The 20,000-nt window shown below is 44.2% G+C and overlaps 1 protein-coding gene across 1 annotated transcript; it reads left to right on the forward strand.

Moving 5' to 3' along the window:
• The first annotated feature begins 2,047 nt into the window (after positions 1-2,047).
• Positions 2,048-18,556, forward strand: klf12a (Kruppel like factor 12a). Its single transcript, XM_030779931.1, has 6 exons — positions 2,048-2,430; positions 10,158-10,241; positions 11,289-11,880; positions 13,892-14,030; positions 17,284-17,438; positions 18,150-18,556. Exons 2-6 carry the CDS (start codon positions 10,176-10,178, stop codon positions 18,329-18,331), a joined length of 1,134 nt encoding a protein of 377 aa, XP_030635791.1. The 5' UTR covers positions 2,048-2,430; positions 10,158-10,175; the 3' UTR covers positions 18,332-18,556.
• The last annotated feature ends 1,444 nt before the right edge of the window (positions 18,557-20,000 follow it).

Raw genomic sequence — 20,000 nt, forward strand, 5'->3', positions numbered from 1 at the left:
CAAGTATTTGTTATTACTCTTCTCTGTGTATACGGCTGTTTGAATCAAGGCACAGGTGAGGTCCAGCCACAGTGACACTGTCTCTGATCCCCAACGAGTGAAACTGTGTGTGGCCCCCCGGGCAAGAGTGTCTCTCTGTTGGAGAACTGAGTGGGTTTAGTTTCTCTGGAGAGAGAGAGAGAGAGAGAGAGAGAGAGAGAGAGAGACAGCCTTCTCTACCTCTCCACCTCCACTTCACACCTTTACAAAAGCACAAGAGAGAGCAAGAGAAGGTGGAAGAGACCCAGTTGCTATGGAAACCGATGAGCGGTGGCCTCCATTGAGAACAACCTCCCTTCCCCTTTCAATTAGCCCCACCTCTGGCTAAAACACCCCCCCCCCCCTCCGCTGCCCCCCCCCCCCCAACCTCCACCTCCACTTCCACCTCCACCCACACCCACCCGACAGCTCTGGACGACTGAGGCTCATCAGAGGGGACGTGCTGGTAGTTCATTAGCCAAGACCTTAGGGGCAGATGATGGGGCAGGAACAGGAGGAATGACAAACTGGTTATAACGCTGGCCCCTCTTTTTTTTTTTCGCCTTCACACTACAGAACGCTGTGAGGAGATTCACTGACAACTGGGAGCGTATCACGGCTCTGCCTAATGAACATGTAAGGGAAGGGCAGAGACACTTCTTACTACTCATTGTGTATAATACAAATGACATGGCGATTGAATGTTGGGGTCAGACACAACACAGTAGCTGAGATTTTGTGAATCTTTTTTTCATCCACAATCTCTCCCTCTTTCTCTCTCTCTCTCTCTCTCTCTGTCTCTCTCTCATGCGCACACACACACACACCCCTATGACAACCTTACAACTATCATGACATCAAGGTCATCTCCTCCACCCCTGAAGCAAGAGTGGGCTCTGATTGTACAGCACAGTCCCAGTTTGTATAGCGTTTCACAAACAGTACCACCCCGGCGGGTCATTGACGTAGCTGCTCCTGTGATAAGTGCCTAAGCAATGGGGATAATATTTACCACAGTGGCTTGGACCTTTTGAACCGTGCAGGAATGGTTCTTGCCAATCAGCCCCTGAAAAAAAAAAAAGAAAAAGAAAAAAAAAATATTTTCCACCAGTCTGCCTCCAGCTAATCAAAAGCTCCGAAAAGCCAAAGAAGGAAATGCTAGTATTGCATTCACTCTGTGGCTTTAGTTTTTTTGTTTTGTTTTGTTTGTTTTGCTTTGTTTTTTCTTGTTTTGTTTCTATCTTTCTTGCTTGCTTTCTTTCTCACTGCATCTCTTTAGGTGTGAGGGTTTCAGTTCTGTACATGTAAGCATATTTGTCTCTCTCTCTCTCTCTCTCTCTCTCTCTCTCACACACACTCTCTCTCTCTCTCTCTGTCTTTCTGCAATAACATGAGAACAGTGTTGCAATAAGGAATCAGGTGAAACTCTTGAAGCTGTACACAGTCTGTGTGTATGTGGTTGCAGTACGGCCTGATTGCAGCACAGAGGAAAAGAGTGACTGTTAAACATGCACTGCAGTTTTTAAATCAGAATCCTAAATTAGTTCCAGTTCTAGTTCCAGTTGCTGGCTACAGTTATGTTCCTATACAAATTCCCTGTCACACTGGCGTTCGATTAGTGTCTTTAATTATCAAGGCATATCAGAACCAGCTTGGCTGGAAAACGTTTTACTTTTGATTCATCTCTCACGTCACTAATAGGTCATAAGATTTACGATGATTAATGTTCGCTTTTGAAATAGCCAAGTGCTCTGTCTTTCCTCAGATTCAAATCCATGTCATTCTTTCCTCAATGTTACTTTTTTTTTCTCTCTCTCTCTCTCTCGCTCGCCAATCTCATCCATCTACTGTCTGCGTCTATCTGTACGTCTGTTTGTTTTTTCTCTACCCCCCTGTTTCGCAACTCAACAGTTGAAAGCTCTAAGGCAATCTTCTGCTTCCTAGCTGAGTCAAAGTGCCCCCCACCAGTCCCTCTCTAGACAGAGAGAGAGAGAGAGAGAGAGAGAGAGAGAGAGAGAGAGAGAGAGAGAGAGAGAGCGCTTGGTAACATACTTTGTGAGGGGCTGGGTGTACATTGTCCTCTGCTCTGACAGCCTAAGGGTCCTCCCACTCCCTCATTCAGAGCAGTCATGTGACCTGGGCTTTTGCGAGTACAACAGTGCTGGGAGACTGTTCCATTCATTTCCTTCTGAGTAACACACAGAGGAGGAGGGGAGGGTGGGAGAGAGAGAGAGAGAGAGAGAGAGAGAGCAAGAGAGTCACAGAGAGGTAACGACAGACATCGAGAGTGCTCTAGACGAGAGAGAGAGAGAGAGAGAGAGAGAGAGAGAGAGAGAGAGAGAGAGAGGAAGGGGAAAAAAAGGGGAGAAGCTCTGAGGATAGCACTTCTCACACTGTAGAGCTTCAAACAAGGTCTGTATTGTTTCTTTTTTCATCTTTTGCTGTCAACTCGTCTTTTCAGGTTCTTGTACACTTTATAGGGCAGCTGTCATTCATTAACCAGTTTGTCCACAAGTGCTATTCATTCCTGTGACACTTTCGCATAAAAAAAGAAAAATAAATAAATTGAACATCATTTATTTGATGCAACATATTTATAAGCCTTGACTATTATCAGAATCCATAAGAACGCTAATTACGGTGATAGTCATGATGGTCGTTATAACGTGAATTATTTATTGTTGTTTACTGCAGTTGCTTTTTTTTTTGATTGCTGTTGTTGTTTTGTTGATTACTGCCTTTGTTGTTTTGACGCTTTTTTTGATCAGCGTTCTCGGGTTCTGCAATCACAGTGGATTTTACATTGGGCACCACTAAAACATTACATCATCTGCCCTGATATTTACTATAAGAGCTCACTTAATGTAGCTAATCCGGATCAGCGCCTCATTTTACGGTGCTTCCCAATAACTTGAGTCTGTCAGCCAGATATGCATTTTTCTTCCCCCATCTGTCTGACACCACGGTTTAAGTTCAGGCTACTTCCTAAAAGCCAGAGGTACACTGATAATCCTGCTACGCTCTGCATACAGCATAAGCGACAGTATCTACCCCCTACACCCCCTCCCCACCCCCACCCCCTCCACCTCCACCCCTACGGAGCGGTTTTCATTTACTGTCCAATATTTATGCTGGAATGTCTCCAGATCTTGACATGTCTCTCAAACATGGGAGTAAATGCAGCATAGAAAAGACAAGCTTCTCTAATCAACTGAGTAAACAGTGTTTGAGCACACAGGGCAGTGGCTAAGGACTGGGGCAGTGCTGATTCTGTCCTTAGCCCCGTTGGGGGTTCTATGTTTGATAATTGTGGATGATTGCTTCAGTGGCTGCATGGTTGCCAAAGTTTTTTTTTTGGTTTTTTTTTTTTTTTGCTTAAAGGAACTGTGATGGGTTTATTTGATCCACTCCATTAAGTTCTCAAAGCTAATGGCATTCTGCGGTTACAGTTTTATTAAGTTCAGTAATAGCGTATTTACACAGTAAGCCCAGACGTAAATTGCAAAATGACTGTTTGAGTACAACTTGTTGCACGTATTTCAAATATGTGTAATGAACAGCAACAATGTGTTCGGTGCACGTCACAATGCACTGATGTATCTGAAAATACGGAGATAGTACAGATATATATAAGGAGGTCCAGTATATTTAAAGAGAGAAGATTTTAAACGAAGTTAAAAAAATTGAATTATTCGACCGGATCAAAAATCTGTTACGCAGCATAAAAGCACACCTGAGGGTTTTTTTTTTTCCCCCCTTTCCTCTGCGTCTTCCCTGATTAATAGCTGCTGACTACCACCCTTGCACTCAGAGCCTTGGAGTTTTTTAGCGTGGAGTCATGAGGCGAGACTGCTGAGGTCTTTAGGACCCTCCGTACTCTGAGGACCTGTCCAGCTGAAACATCCATTAATGTAAGCAAACTTTTCCCGTAGATTTTTTCGCCCGGGCCTGACCCCTTTGACCCGTGACCCCAGCAGGTTCACCTCTGCGGTGTTTGTTGTCCTAGCTGTGTGTAGGAGGGCTGAGAGAGAGTCGGCCATGCAAACATGACTGCAGTTTAAACTTCAAGACAGACTATAAATCTGACTAGGCCATTTTTTTTTTATGTGAACGAAACCAAAGCAAAGAGATAAACCACAAAGAAGAGGGGGGGGGGGGGGGACAGAACACAGTCTCTTGAGAACTAACATTTCCTTCAAAACTCTCAGTTTGTAACTAGTCTGAGTCTGAAAACATTTCACAATATAGAAGCAAAAAGCTTATAGCATTTTTTTTTTTTCTTCAAAGCGCTCATATCTTCAGCTGTAGACAAAACACGGATATACACATCTGTTTAGCGCAGACATAAAAATAAAGAAAGAGGACGCATAGAAACTCTTCTAACATTTAGATCTTCCGTTGTGAAACTTGATGAGATCTATTTTCACTCTTCACAAAAAAACACAAACAATTCACTCCCCTCTGCCAACAGCCGAAACTATCGAAGCTCCAGTGGAACTATGACTCATACTCTTACACAGAGGAAGAGGTAGGGTTGTTACCGTAGAGGAACTGAGGGGGGTCTCCCTTGCAACTGGTTGCCCCATTACAAAAAGAGACCAGACCTCTGGAAAAGCCACAGAGAGCTTCGGGCCCTAGAGCGGATGTACTTCCTCTGGACATTGTGGCCTGAACTTTGACGTTTGGCCCCTATTCTCTTGCCACCCTGGTGAAGCTATCGGACCTCCAGTGGAAGGGTAGGGATAGGGAAAGGTTTGGGGGGGGGGGGGTGGGGGCGGGGCTGGAAACTCTAGAGGGATCAGTTACAAGCTAACAGGCTGTCACATGGGGCGGCTTGTGGGGCGCTGTGATCATGTCAACGTGTTGCTGGCTGGCTTGAGTTAGGAGCTGTGACGCTGAACATTTACACTCACCCTTACACGTTCCTTTACCCCTCACCAACACTTAACAACACCCCCCCCCCCCCCCCCCCCCCCCTTCCCACCACCTCCCAACCTTCCATTAACAGTTACAGCTGCAGTACTTTCAGCTGGAGAAAAATAGAGGACAAAGAGCAACATTACTTGCCCAATTCCATGAGGACATGTGGTGTAGGAACACAAGCACAGCTGTTTCAGTTGTAAGGAAGAAGAGGTGGGATGTCCGCGTAGATACTAAAGGGCGACAGTGACAAAAATTGTTCACTCATGTGTAGAAGCAAAGATGAAGCATAAGGTGAGGTTCAATGGTTCAGAAGGCTGAAATAGTCGCGGTGACTGATATAAGGTTCTTCACCCTGGCACATGTGTAAGTTTCAGTCATTTATGAGAAGTTTTTCGCATTTTTATCTTTCGGAATTCTGTCTGGGCTTTTTTCTTAAGGGGGGGAGGTTTTACTCAAGCGATTGTATGATCTATGGTTTCCTAGCGGCCAGCGGTCAAGCTAGTTATCATGCTTGGTTACTGGCACTTCCCCGCTGCTCTTCAGGGTTGAGGGTTTCTGACACATCTATAGAAGAAGCTGGGCTTTCCCACAATGTCGAGGACAGCTGGGACAACCGATGGCCTGCCCTGCAAGCCTGAAGGGTCCTCTGGGAATGCTGGCGGATCGCTTCCAGCTGCGCACCAGGCTCCAACACCTTATTGAACCTTCACAGATGCACACACGCACAAAGCTTGTCCCTGTTTAAAGCCAAAATGGAAACACAATGGTTGTTGTTGTTTATATTCTGTCCTCAATCAATTAATTGAGGACATTGTTTGGCAAGAACTCAGTCACCTGGCTCAATAAGGTAGTGATAAAAAGTCCCCAGTGGGTTGTAAATGTTTGGTTGTTTACGTTGTGTCTCTTCCCTGCTTCGTATTAGGCTTATTATTGAAGCGTGTTGGGGTTTTTTTTTTTTTTTTTTGTAGAACTCATCCAGCCAAAAAAAGAGAGCTGTTGTGCAATATCGCCAAAATGGCCCTTCGGCATTGCGTAACGCACGTGTGCCAGAACTCTGATAATAAACAGTTTGACAGAGCACAGTTCAACAGTTCACATCAAATTATACACATCTGTCTGCCCGTGTCCGACTGAATAGCGCGAGTGAGCTTCAGATGTCTTCTGTTCGCATTCTTTATGCTCGAGAACACCAAGAACCAGTCATAGCAGTGACTGTGGAGGTATTTGGGAGTAATGTGACGGTCATATTAAAGGCTATACACATTGGAAACTCTTACACCATCTGTCAGTTGTCCTTAAGCAGCAGGGTGCAAGAAAACAAGTGACGGAGCCCTCATAGTCCCAGCCCAAGAATAAAAATAAAGAAGTAGTTTCGCACGCCAAAGACTTTGTTTCAGTTGCTTGCGAGACTGAGAAATAGAGTACTTGTGACCTCTTTACCTTTCATGGTTCATGTACATCCACTCAGTTAATTCATAAATCTTTATGTATTGATCATAAATGGGAGATGATCATTTGGAGTATTACCAGTCTAACAGGCTGAAAATGTGCACCATTTGTCTTCAATCACAGTTTCCACATATAGTCGCCATGAACGTCTGAACTTAGTACATACTGTAAGAGACCATACAGGCCCCACATGGGGTGAGTAAATACGACTCTGAAATGTGTCTACACTGACGGATTAAAGAGGGGTGTTCCAGGTTGACTCTAAATTGATAACACATGTCTGTAGGAGCCCCGTTTGGCCAGTTTTCTGAAGTGCAGAGGAGTGAATTTCAGAATTAAAAGTCGTTCGCGGGGCAACCTGCAGGAGACAGCCTTCAGTGTTTATTTAACAGTTAGCACTCGGGCGTAACGTGAATTGTCAGACAAAGGCTTGACTGTACAGTAGTGAGAGTTCACATTCATATAGAGGCAAAGAGTATTGTAAAAACCAGCATATGGCTGGTCCCGTTACCGGATCTGCAATTTATTGCTACGATCCTTGACAACCGTTGATGATAAATAACCTCACATCAGCATTTAATACGGACCATCTATAAGTAACTCATCTGGCACTGAAGTGTACTGGGAGGCACTCGCCCTTAACTGTCCAGGTATTCATAGTCATAGCAACACCTATGAGCTCACTGTCTATGTTAAAGACAGAGAAGGACTCATTGTTGGCAGTCAAGAGAGTATAAGCTACTAATTTAATAGGCGTTGAGTGTGAGGAACACTGCTCAGGTCTCTGATGTTTGGAGAGTCTTTTTTTTTTTTTTGGCTGACACCTGGTTGGACACGAAACGTACCTCAGATAAATCACCCAGGGCCCGTAAGCGGGACACTCTGAACCACGTCACTAAGTTTTGTCTTGTTTTGCTTTGCTTTGTTTTTGAGCGTCACTTGGGACGGGACCTGAGTTACGGGAGGTTTTGCGCTCTGTGGATCGGGAGATCCAAACAGACGGTGAAACAGCACACCTCTCCTGAGCTCCGTTCAACAATGTCCTGGCGTGGCCACGCAGGCCCCCCCCACTCCCCCCCCCCCCCCCAGTCGACTCTTCCTGCCAAGGAAAATGAGTTCTCGCTAGTGAAATGGAAAGTCTGAAGTCACTCGGCGTTTGGCAAAAAGCCGCTAAAGGGGGGGAAAAAAAATAAAAAGAAGAAGAAGAAGAAGAAGAAGAAAAAAAAAGAAACAGACAGGAGAATGTAGGTCTGTAAGAAATGCAGATGTCTTTGTTATCTGGTGTTGGCGTAAACGGGCGGAGGTGGAGGATAGGGTAGGGCAGGGCGAAGGAAATTATCGCTTGGAGAGAGATGTTTGCGCAGAAGTGTGTGGGTAAAAGCGAGGCAGGGTTTTCTCTCTCTTTTTTTTTTCTATCATAGCGAGCTGGAGAAGGAACCGACTTTAAGGAAGGAAGTCATGCCGCGTCAACCTTGCTATCTGATGAAACTGACCAACACATTTGCAACTCAGCCCCATGGCAAGTCCCTGCTTTCATATCCCTGTGAAGTGTGGGATCTTTTTTTCTCATCGACGTGAGAGACAAAAAAAACACAGACAGTCAATCCACTGTTCCACAGGATCCATCCCATAACACACATTACTGGAACCAGTCTTCACAACCTTGGCCTCTTGACCTGTATTCAGAACTGTAGACCAAACAGAACATGACCAGACCCTTGTAAAGCTGGAGGACATGGACTAACTTAAGTTCACAGAGGCAATGCAGTTTCACCATAGAGCGCACCTCTGACTGATCCAATGGGTGTGTTGCAAGCAGTTATACAAGGTATTGCTTTGACACAGTCATGTAGGATACGGTCCTCCATTTCCCGAAGCATAACCTCAGGCGTCCAACAGGGCGTTGGTGCTTGAACGGCGTGGAGCTTTAAAATGGGATCCCTCTAGCGAATACAAACGCAGGGTGTATCAGGAAGCGCAGTGTCCACAGAGCGGTGCCATTAAAATGGGTCTGGGCGTTCTTTTCTCTCTATAAACACGCACACACACACACACACACACACACACACACACACACACATATATATACACGCACACACACCTCTTTATAAACACACACATGGTGTTGGAGCTCAGATTCGTAATTGGGTACAGCAAGCCGGGACCCCACCCGTTTCCTGCGACTTTCCTGTCTGGTTGTGGCAGGGTCCAGGGTAAGGCAGTTAAGCGGAGCAAAGGGAAAGAAAAAAAAAAAAAGAAAAGCGGGTCAGGGCAGTAGAGGCCACCCCAGTCAGCAGGTTTACAATGCACAGTGACTCCTGAATCAGCAAACGATTTGAACCAGCAACGTAAGTGCAGGTTATTTCCTCACGTAAACAACCAGCGCCATTCATCACCGTGTTACAGAGAGTTGCTGAGTTACAAAAGCCTTGCAAGACAACATGACCTTTAATGACCTGGGGCCTGTTCCAAGGTCATGTGATATTGAAGAATGATTTTTTTTTTTAACGCATTCTTCTACGCACGCTTGCTGTTGTTGAACATTCAAAATTTGGACGAGATTACCCACCATATCGAATCGGTCCGTGTCCAAATAACGTCTTCGGTAGAAGAATCGTGACAGGGCACAATATATAGGCTCGTTACTTGAATCCTAATAACGTAGCACCACTAGCTAAGCTAAGCACAATTTAAATCCTCTGGTAAAACCCTCATAGCAAATTTCATTCCAATATGTGAGACCTCTAACTTGTACTGAGCAACTGAATGTATTAATGAAGTGGTAACCAAAAAAAACAAGCTGAACAATGCAAGATAAAAAAAAAAAAAACACGTTTAGAGGTTTAGAATGTATTTTTACGCGTCTTTCAGGGTTAAGAGTTTTGCTCCAGTTTCCTGCTGCTGGAGTGTAGGAGGCGATTTGTTATGAAGATGCGTGCTGTGCTGGCATTTCACTTTTCTCTTTTCTTTTCTTCTTTTTTTTTTTTTTTTTGCAGTTCTCTTCTGATTCTCATCACATGTAATAACACAACGGGACAATCAGATAACATCAGTCAGACAAACTGCTTTTACTCTCGCTCAAGCAAATGAAAGTTTTACATTCTGTAACAAAATCATTTATGCGTTCAGCATTACAGCGCCTTTATCTGTGTGGTTCATTGTTCTTCGGTGGGGCTGAAGAGCAGAAATGTTATTGGGTAGTGGTCTTAAATGGCTGAACACCTCCATGAGGCAGAGCATCTGCTCTGGTCTTCTGCAGCAGTCATACTGTAAAGAGCATCGTAATCTGATTCTCACACTTCATTACACTCACCCCCTGGTGAGGCCTAATTGTCACACGCTGTCAGATATAACCTCCTGTTTCCTCCTCTAAGTTCTCTTTAGGCAACACATTCTCTCTCTCTCTCTCTCTTTCTCACAATCACACACACACACACACACACACACACTACTACTACTACTTCTACTACTACTACTACTACTCTTGCTGCTATTGTTATTACTATTAGTACTGTTTGTACCACATCAGTACAAACACTACTTCAACTACTTTGCCAAAGACTGTAACTACATTACATGAGTGACTGTTTGGAGACATTTGAGAGCACGACCAAATTTTTTTTTTTTTTTTTTTTTTAATGTTCTAGCAACTACACACCCCTATGTTCTCTGAAGCCACTGCTAAAAGCCATGGAAGGCGGTTACAAATGTTTTGATGGAAAATAGTGAAGTCATCTGTTGCTATATGTGTCTCCATCCTCCCTCAGACTCCTTGTTGACACACAATGTTAATGCTGGATGGGATGCCAATCCTACGAGTCAAAACAGAGCCAGTGGAGTCCCAGCGACGGGTAAGGAGTCAAAGCTAACCAGCATAACATTAAAGCCAGGCACACAGAGTCCTTCCTTTGTTCCATTGTTTTAAACTGTGTTTATAAGGAGTACGTAGAGCATGACAGTACTGCAGTGGCTGAACGTTTTTTTTTTTCCGTCTCATTATCTCACGTACAATACGGTCGAAAAAGCTTTCTGAGTGTTGAGAAATGTTTATCCTTGTGGGGTGGGTGAGGTTCAAGCCGAGGTTAAATGCCAGGAGATGTGCATGAACACACACCGTACGATTTTATACATTGTGTGTAGCCTAGTTTACATGCCGGTATCAGCTGTAGATGCTCGAGTGAGTGGCAAAGCAGCTCGTTTGCAGGATGTGCGTGGGCCACATAGCAGAGCTTTGAAGTGCGTCAGCTCAAAGAGAGACAACACTCTAAATCAACTGACTTTACGAACACACAGAACGTGCTCCTTGTTTGAACGGGCTGGCGGCCAAGCCTCTTTCTTGGAAACGTTTCGCTCCCCATTAAACCTTTCTGACCAGAAGCCATTCGGATTCGGAAAATTAGCCGTAATAACCAGTAGCCCCCCGAACGAGGGAGCTGGATGGAGACCGCGTGGGAGGGGACGGGTCGGAGAGATGGAGAGGGTGAGGAGTGACAGGGCGAGAGAGGGGGAGAGAGAAACGAAGTTTCAAAACATGTTCCATTCCAGAATAGGAGCTTCCAAAGAAACCGCACAAGAGATGCAGAAATAAGTATTGACATGTTCACCCACCTTTTTTCTTACTCGTTGTGGATGAGTGAGTTTAATAAACATGTTTACGCTCTGTCCCTCCTTCGTCTCCAGATGCTCCCGCTCTGAGTCAAGTCTTGATTAATGACCAAAAAACACCCCCCCCCCAAAAAACATTCGGTCAAGCCGCTAAAATAGTGTTACCTTGGTCTGTGTCACTCATTAAAACGTGTCTGAAAACGTATTTAGTGAAATATAAAATATCTATATAACATTGTGCATAATGGTAGTTTTATTAATATTATTGTGCATCTGATTGTCCCCTCTCACAGTCACCTGAAATGCACGGATACCCAGAGATGGGAGTTCTGGTGATGGATGGAAGATTTCGCCCGCGTAATATAGAGAGACGTTTTCCCACAGACCTGTACCAGACCCAAACAGAGCCTGTGGACCTGTCCACCAACAAAAACAGAACCTCCCCATCTTCATCATCATCATCATCATCATCATCATTGTCGTTGTCGTCGTCGCTGTCATCTTCCCCAGCGTCCTCATTATCTTCGTTACGTTTCTCCTCCCGGTCCCCTCCCATCACTCCCACCAAACACTCATCACCGTCGTCATCTTCATCATCCTCATCTTCCCCTTCATCTTCCTCTCCCTCGGTCATCACCCCGGTCCCCCGACCCAAAGTTTCACCATCGAGCCCCTGTCCTGTGGTGACGTCCCCTCCCGCGGGGCTGCGTGGGCAGCCGTTCCTCCACATGGCCCACCCCGTACCCCCCTGCCACAGCCCGGTTCACCTCCATCCGCGGAGGGTCCCCGTGGTGGTACAGCCTGTACCCTTGGTCTACGCTGGCTCTCTGGGAACAGCAGGCCTAATGGTTCCACTGCTTGAGGAAAACAGGAGACAAGGGAAAGGTGAGGGAAAGATCTAATAATATGTCATTTCCTGTATGTTTTCCTGTTTTTGTCTGAGACCAGGACAATAAACTCATGAAAGAGACGGTGTTATGGGGAAGGTGACAGATCTTATCGGGACAGGCAATGGACGTATTGTTAGCAGATATATAGTTTTATTGAAATCAGTTGACATCTAAAGGCAGAAGATTGACATCTAAAAGCAGCAGTTGCGTTCCCTGAGAATTTTGGAACGTTTTCTCCAGGATCCATGGTCTGAGACAGTGGACAATCAATCCTACTGTCTAAATGCCATGCGTATAAATGTTTAATTATAAAAACTTGGTTTTTTTTTTACATTTTTTAAGTAATTCGTTTGTGTAGTGTTCATGTAATGTACAGAAAAAATACCTTTAGGAGCAGAAGCGTAATTCAAGTAATCCTTAAATATGACACATATGTCACTATAGTCTTTTTATGTGTTTGGAGAACCCCCCCCCCATCTCTCTCTCGCTCTCTCACTCTCTCCCTCTCTCTCCCATTCAGTGAGTGAACATCTAGTGTTTAAAGAAGCTTGTCGCTCAGTTCTCATAGTTGTGGCGAGTCAGTGACAGAACCCAGATCCCTTCCAAGTTTAAGACAACTCTGCCAGATCCTCAGAGTCCATTGTGTTCCCATATGTTTATTCTGTGTAACAGGCAGCAGCCCTCACTCCCACAGGAAATACAGGCTAAGTCAAAATCTGAGGCTGGCCACACTCAGCTGAGGGACAGTACTAATGTACCGTAAGGGACATCAACCAGGAATATTCCAGAATTTATTCAAAAAAAAAAAAGAAAAGAAAAGAAAAAAAAACACGTAGTAGAAGTGTTTTGACATTCTCTGTAGAACTTTGGAGTACTTACAAGTGGTTACATATGGCCTTTTTCTTTTCTTTTTTTTTTTTTTTCATCATTTTTGCGATGGCCTTTTCTTGGAGGCGCAGAGCTGAGCGGAGTAGAGTAACATCTCCTTAACAGATTCAGCAGAGAAAGACAGAGGACTCCCACTCTTTTTTTCAGAGCTCTCTCTCTCTCTCTCTCTCTCTCTCTCTCTTTTCCTCTTCCTCAACCACCCAGGGAAAATGTAACTGCCCCCTGGGCAGGAGGACCAGTCCTAATGGTCTGTGTGGCTTCCACCCTCTCTCTCTCTCTCTCTCTCTCTCTCTCTCTCTCCTTTTCATCCTCTTTTCTATGAGAGCAGGCCAGTACCACATAGAGGATAAGAGAGCTTTGCTGAATAAAGACGGCCATTTCTACATCTCATAGTGTTTTTCTGTGAATTACATGAAATGCTGTTCTTAACTTACAGTGACTGGGAGATTTCTAAATGGCCACTTCTTTTTTTGCCCTCATTCTCATACAAGCACATAACTAACTGGAATTTAATTACAAACAGAAATCCACACGTGCACCAACAACCAAACGCAAAGAAGAAGTTTGAAAAATCAGGCACGAATACACACTCAGGCCAGTTTTACAGACATTCATTTCCGCTCTGACTTCCACAGAATACATAGATCATCATTCGCGTACACACACATACACCGCCGCACAAGCGTAAACACACTCAGTCACGCGCACACACACACACACACACACACACACACACACACACACACACACACATATAATGACTATCTCTTTCTTGAGGGTTCTTGCCCTCCTTGTCTGCTGTGTCTTGTGAGGTTTCCATGGAAACAAGGCCAGACGTCAAACAACACGAAAAACACAAACCGTGAGATATTCCGACGGCTTTTCGAGCAAGCGCCCCCCGCCCCCCCCCCCCCTTCTCAAGCAGTACTTTCATTTAAGAAAAACAAAGTAGCACCCCTTTTACAACTGATTTACAGTAATGTTTGCACAAAACTGAACTTCTCTTTTTTGGCTGGTTCGCCTAATCAGCACATTATAGAGGAATAGTGATGTGTCGAGTACCGTGTTCTGTTTTTTCCATTTGAAACACACCATTGTTGCTGGTTTCTCGTTCCCAGTCACACACAGAATCCCAGATGGCCTGTCGCCACGGCGATCCCACAGCGATAGTGAGGATGATGACCTGCCCAGTGTCACCTTGGACAGTGTGAATGAGACGGGCTCCACCGCACTATCCATCACCAGAGCAGTGCAAGAGTAAGTCCCACACCATCCTGTAAATTATACAATCTATCCTAATCTGATCCTGTTCAAAGACAATTCTAATCTGACAGATTATTGTGCCCTATAAATGATAGCAAAAGAATCTACATAGCACAGCGATCTTTCCTAAGATTACTGAATTCAGAGACTAAAATGTAACCTGAATCTGGGATTATTTAATTAATCTCGATAATCAGGTCAAGATTTTCATAATAATATGATATTAAATCATATTAGGATGTAACTGACTGCATTAGCTTTTGACTGTTATAATATCATACACTTGTGAAGTGGATGCAAAATTTTGGGTAATTTGGTCAATTTTTCAAGACTATACATGTTATAACCCTCTAATGGAACCAAACGGAAGTAAGGTATCCAAACATTCAACCAAGCCATGGCCATTTTCAGTGTACCGCTGTTATCTGTGCCAAGCTTGGATTCTGTGTGTATGTTAGAGCTTTTCCAGAGGGCTTTTCCGTGCCATTGTTCTGTCTGCACTGGTTTGGGGGGGTTTTGTCTGCTTTTGTCTCTTAGTGTGGTAGAATTTCATAGAGGTACTCTCTGACAGGGTGAATTCATCATTATTATTAATGGACTTGGCCCTTCTGAAGGAATGGTGGATGAGCAGGTGTGTGTGTGTGTGTGTGTGTGTGAGAGAGAGAGAGAGAGAGAGAGAGAGAGAGAGAGAGAGGCTAGCTCAACCCAAGGTGAAGCTCATTAATAAGGCAAGTCTCTCTGTGGAGATCAGGTTTGTGTCGGGAGCTCTTTCATATTCATCATGCCCACGGGGGAAACCTGTGAGTGGGCTACCATGAGACAGGCTCTGGGTGTGTCTGGATGGACCCTTTGGGTCTGGAACCACCATCTCTCAGGAGATCCCCAGTGGTGGACATTAGACAATGGATGGGTTAAATGAATGCTTGCATGTTTGTGAAAGTGACAGTGTGGTAGTGTGTGTGTGTGTGTGTGTGTGTGTGTGTGTGTGTGATGTGCGTGTGCGCATGCGTGCGTGTGTGCGTGCATGCGTGTGTGTATGTGTGTGTGTGTGTGTGTGTGTGTTCGGATTTGGTGGGTACACATCTCCTCCCAGATTTCTTGGTGTGAGAAAGAAAGAAAGAAAGAAAGAAAGAAAGAAAGAAAGAAAGAAAGAAAGAAAAGACAAAACGGAAGGATGGAAGGAAGGAAGGAAGGATGGAAGGAAGGAAGAGAGAGAAAGAGAGATTACTAACATATCAATGACTAATCTAATGTTTGAGTCTATCTTCTCTAAAAAATTTCATGTAAAGAGAGAGAGAGAGCGAGAGAGAGCGAGAGAGAGCGAGAGAGAGAGAGACTGTGTGTGTGGGGGTGGACAGTAGGATGAAAGACAGTGCCATTGTTTAGAGGGATTGTTCCCTCTAGTCTCCGAGGGAGGTTCTGGCTGAGGCCGAACTGTTTGTTAAACACAGGTGTGAGGTTAGACCAGTACACTCTTTCGCTCCGCAGTCCCGCGTACATTTCAACACTGATCCGGGATCAGCCGACGAGCCTCCAGGTCGCATAACATCTTTTAACAAGCGACCTCAGAAAAATGACTCCAGGTCAGTGACGCCGGAGGCACGTTCCGCCATTGGAAAGCCCCTCTGAGCTTGTCCAGAGGGAAACATACAAACAAAAGACGGAAAAAAAAAAACCCCGACTCCGGTTCTAGACGGCAGTTTCCCATTCCTACATCTGTGGTTCATCTGCCAACATATTCTACACGGAATCTCACCACACGGGGAGACCAGAGGCTTGTGTGCGTACACACTAATTGTACGGGGATTTGGAGGCATTGCAGAGAAAATGAGTGTGTGTGTAAAAGGTTTTGACATGCCAGATCTGATCAGAAGGTCTTGGGCTTATGTGGTGTTTGTGAGAGGATTTTGTGGCAGAGGGAAAAGACAGTGTTTGATGGGCTAGGTTGGGTTGGTTCCCTCTCTCTGATGAGGGGCAATGAGATGTTGGAATGTTTCTCTCTATTGCTTTCTCACTCTCTCTCTCTCTCTCTCTCTCTCTCTCTCTCTCTGAATCGCTCTCTCTATCACTCTCTTCCTCTCTCTCTCTCTTGCTCTCTCCCTCACTCTGAGTTTTGAGAGGGAAGGTGCAGAAGTTTAGTGGTTTGCAGTCTCCCTCTAAGGGCCCCATGGCTCTATGGCTGCCAAAAGCCGCAGGTGACCCCCCACCCCCCTCCCCCCCATCTTACACCCCACACGGCTCAAGAGAAACAGGAAGTGGGTCTGTGGGGGTTTTAGACGCCCCCCCCCCCCCCATTCAAATATTCCCCAAAAAAAGAAAGAAAAAAAACAACTCACACTGTAGCTGCTTAGCTGTAGGTCAGCCAGGGTTCATGTGCTTGGCAGTGTGTGTGTGTGTGTGTGTGTGTGTGTGTGTGTGTGTGCCTTCGTGATGTGTGTGTGCGTGTGTGCTTGTGTGTGTGTGTGTGTGTGTGTGCGCCTTTGTGATCTCTCTGTGTGTGTGTGTGCTCACGCGTGCTTGTGTGTGTGTGTGTGTGTGTGCGCCTTTGTGATCTCTGTGTGTGTGTGTGTGTGTGTGTGTATGTGAGTGTGTGTGTGTGTGTGCTCTATACATAACAGCAATTGGATCTTTTAAAACTTCCTTGTAAGAATTATCCAGTGTTTGAATTGTGGAGTTTGTATAGCAGAAGCTGCAAAATGTATAAAAATAGTTTATCTCTCATTGTCTTATTTTGGATCTGTTTAGTCATCAGAATATAAATAGGGTCTACAGTAATGTATACAGTATGTGTGGAATGATGTGTTTGCTCGAAAGTCTTCTCCTTAGTTGTAGTTTCAATGCCACATACTTTCACTGAAATTGTGATGCAATGGCGCCATCTACTGTTCAACACCCACACAGGCATAACCACGCCATTGGTAGTGGACGTCAAACTTTGTACAATCCCTCATTATGATTTTTTAATGTTATTAATTTTGTGCTGCTGTGAAATTTGTGGAATAACATGCAGACACTCATTAGAAAAAAATTATACATATATATATGTATATATATAATTTTATATATATGTATATAATAACTTAGCTATAACTATAAATAACATTCTCATACACTCACAGTTAAGTTAACAGCATCATCTAGAGGACAATGAAGAAAAAACACCTTTGCGTTACTATAACGTCAATACGCCTTCCTGGCAGTACAAAAAGGGTTTTTAAAATAAATTTTATTTCATCCTCTCTCCCAGGTCCATGTTGCCATTCAGTATTGAGAGCCTGAGGCCGAGGAGGTCAGAGTCTCCTGACTCCAAGAGGAGGCGTATCCATAGGTGTGAGTTTGAGGGCTGCAATAAGGTTTACACCAAAAGTTCTCACCTGAAAGCCCACAGGAGAACGCACACAGGTAAGACTGATGGAGAGTCAGCCTCTCTCTCTCTCTCTCCCTCTCTCTCTCTCTCTCTCTCTCTCTCTCCCTCTCTCTCTCTCTCTCTCTCTCTCTCCCTCTCTCTCCCTCTCTCTCCCTCTCTCTCTCTCTCTCTCTCCTCTCTCTCTCTCTCTCTCTCTCTCCCTCTCTCTCTCTCTCTCTCTCTCTCTCTGTCTCTCTCCCTCTCTCTGTCCAATTCAAATTCAAATTCAAATCAAATTCAAGGAAGTTTCATTGGCATGACTGTTCTACAGCATCGCTAAATTATTGGCCACATGATCAGCAACAAACTGAAATGTATGGCACGGGGAGAAGTAATATGGTTAATAAAAGAATGAGATGTGAATGTAAATAAATGTAATATGTAATACGGTTAATAAAAGAATTAGATGTGAATGTAAACAAATGTAATAAGGTTAATAAAAGAATCGGATGTAAATAAATGCACAAACAGTTCATTTTGTCATGATCTACATTTGCCCAGTGGCTCACCCCTAGCTTGTGACAGGCTGTTACATATCTAACTGCTTTTGTTATTATTAGTGTTCTCCTAATATGTGATTCAATTTTGTTTTAAAAACTTAGTTACATCTTCTCCCTTTCTCTTTCTTTCTCTCTCTCTCTCTCTCCCTCTCTCTCTTTGTCTCCCTCTCTCTCTCTCTCTCTCTCTCTCTCTCTCTCTCTCTTTAGGTGAGAAACCCTATAAGTGCACGTGGGATGGCTGCACTTGGAAGTTTGCACGGTCTGACGAGTTGACCCGACATTACCGTAAACACACGGGGGTCAAACCCTTTAAATGTTCGGACTGTGACCGCAGCTTTTCCCGCTCGGATCACTTAGCCTTGCACCGCCGCCGCCACGCCCTCGTCTGAGGAGGAGAGCGAGTGATGAACAGATGGATAGGCCAATGTGCAGGCAGGGATTAATATCTACCTGCCAATCAACATTCAGGAGGGGCTGGACCTCTGCCTAACTGCCCTAAAACCCCTCACAGCTACCATGGACAGGAGCTCAGCCCAGAGGAGAGGAGAGACAGATGGACGGAGTACATATCTGAGGGAGGAAGAGGGAGGGGGAGAGAGAAATAAAAGAGGAAAGAGAGAGAGAGAGAGAGAGAGAGAGAGAGAGAGAGAGAGAGAGAGAGAGAGAGCAGATTTTGGATGTGAGGAATTAGATTCAGGGGAACAGAGTGAATAGTTTTTCAGTATTTTGATTTTTTAATTTGGCTTAGTTATTACCGATGTTTATTCCCACTGGTACAAAATGTTATTTTTTTTGGAAGTTTTCTTGTTTGTCCATTTAGAATGATGGAACCATAAAAAAAAAACAGTATTAACATTTTTGAGACCGGATCCAAAAAAGAAAAACATATATATATATATATAATTCTTTGGAACAAGTCCAGCACTTTCTGTCTCTGAATTTAATCCCAATTGTAATTATATCATTTTAAATGTGTTTTTATCTTTGATTCCCATTTGATCTTTAGTATTGATTCAATGCTGCACCATTCCAGTCATATCAAAGTGAAGTGTAAGTTGATGTTAATGAAGTGGTCTATTTTTTTTGTTTGTTTTAACAGGGTAACAGTAAGGTGTGCCAAAATAACAACAAACCTCACTGTTTTTCATCATTATGACACATATCATAAAAAAAACATATCAAAATATTGATTCACAAACCTCAGATACCGCAGTGTTAATCACTTGGCTTCAGTTGTTTTCTGCTATAAATCTTTGTATGTTCTCCTAGGAGAATACAGTGAGGGACAGAGGATAGAGGTTGTGAAGGAAAAGAGTCAAGAGAACAGGGTTTGCTAAAATCCAGTCCGAGAGGGCCAAAAATTCTGCTGTTTTTTGTTGTTGTTGTTTGTTTTTGCTGTCAACTCAGAATTAGAACATGGTTTACAAATGGTAAACAAGAGCGTGCTCCTTTAAGCCAACCAGAGACCACAGCAGTTGACGGAATTAAAAACCAACGGTAAACCGACAACAAATGACTTTGTCGCCACAGGACCGGATTTTGGTGGGGGGGAGGGGGGTGGCCTTCTGAAGGAAGGTACTGCTTCGGTTGGAATCCAAACAAGCCTTGGCTCTCGGAATGGCGTTTCGTTTCCGAAAAATCTTAGAATGTCCTCTCCTTCAATTAGCATTCTCCTAGCTATCACACAAATGACACTTTACAATGAAACCTTAAAGGGATAGCTCTCAAAAAATCAAAAACCTAACATCGTTTTCTGACCTCAGATACATCTGAGCAGGCTTAGCCGTCCCTTTAAGGGCAGTCAGTCTAATTCACGTTCTGTACTGTGCCGAGAGTCGTCCGTAACGGAGAAGAGGGGGAGATGGGTTATGATCTTTCAAATGTTCCCTGCATTGTGCACAAACGCATCAGATATGTGTATATTTTATAGAAAATTATTCTATGATATATCTTTGTTTATGTTTTGTTTTGTTTTGTTTTGTTCATTGTATGACCTGTATGTGTTCAGTATTCTAAGTTTTGCACCCTTCGGGAAATGTGTAATGTCTCCTTTGTTTC

This window comes from Chanos chanos, chromosome 7 (genome assembly GCF_902362185.1).
Source record: "Chanos chanos chromosome 7, fChaCha1.1, whole genome shotgun sequence".
NCBI classification, from domain to species: domain Eukaryota; kingdom Metazoa; phylum Chordata; class Actinopteri; order Gonorynchiformes; family Chanidae; genus Chanos; species Chanos chanos.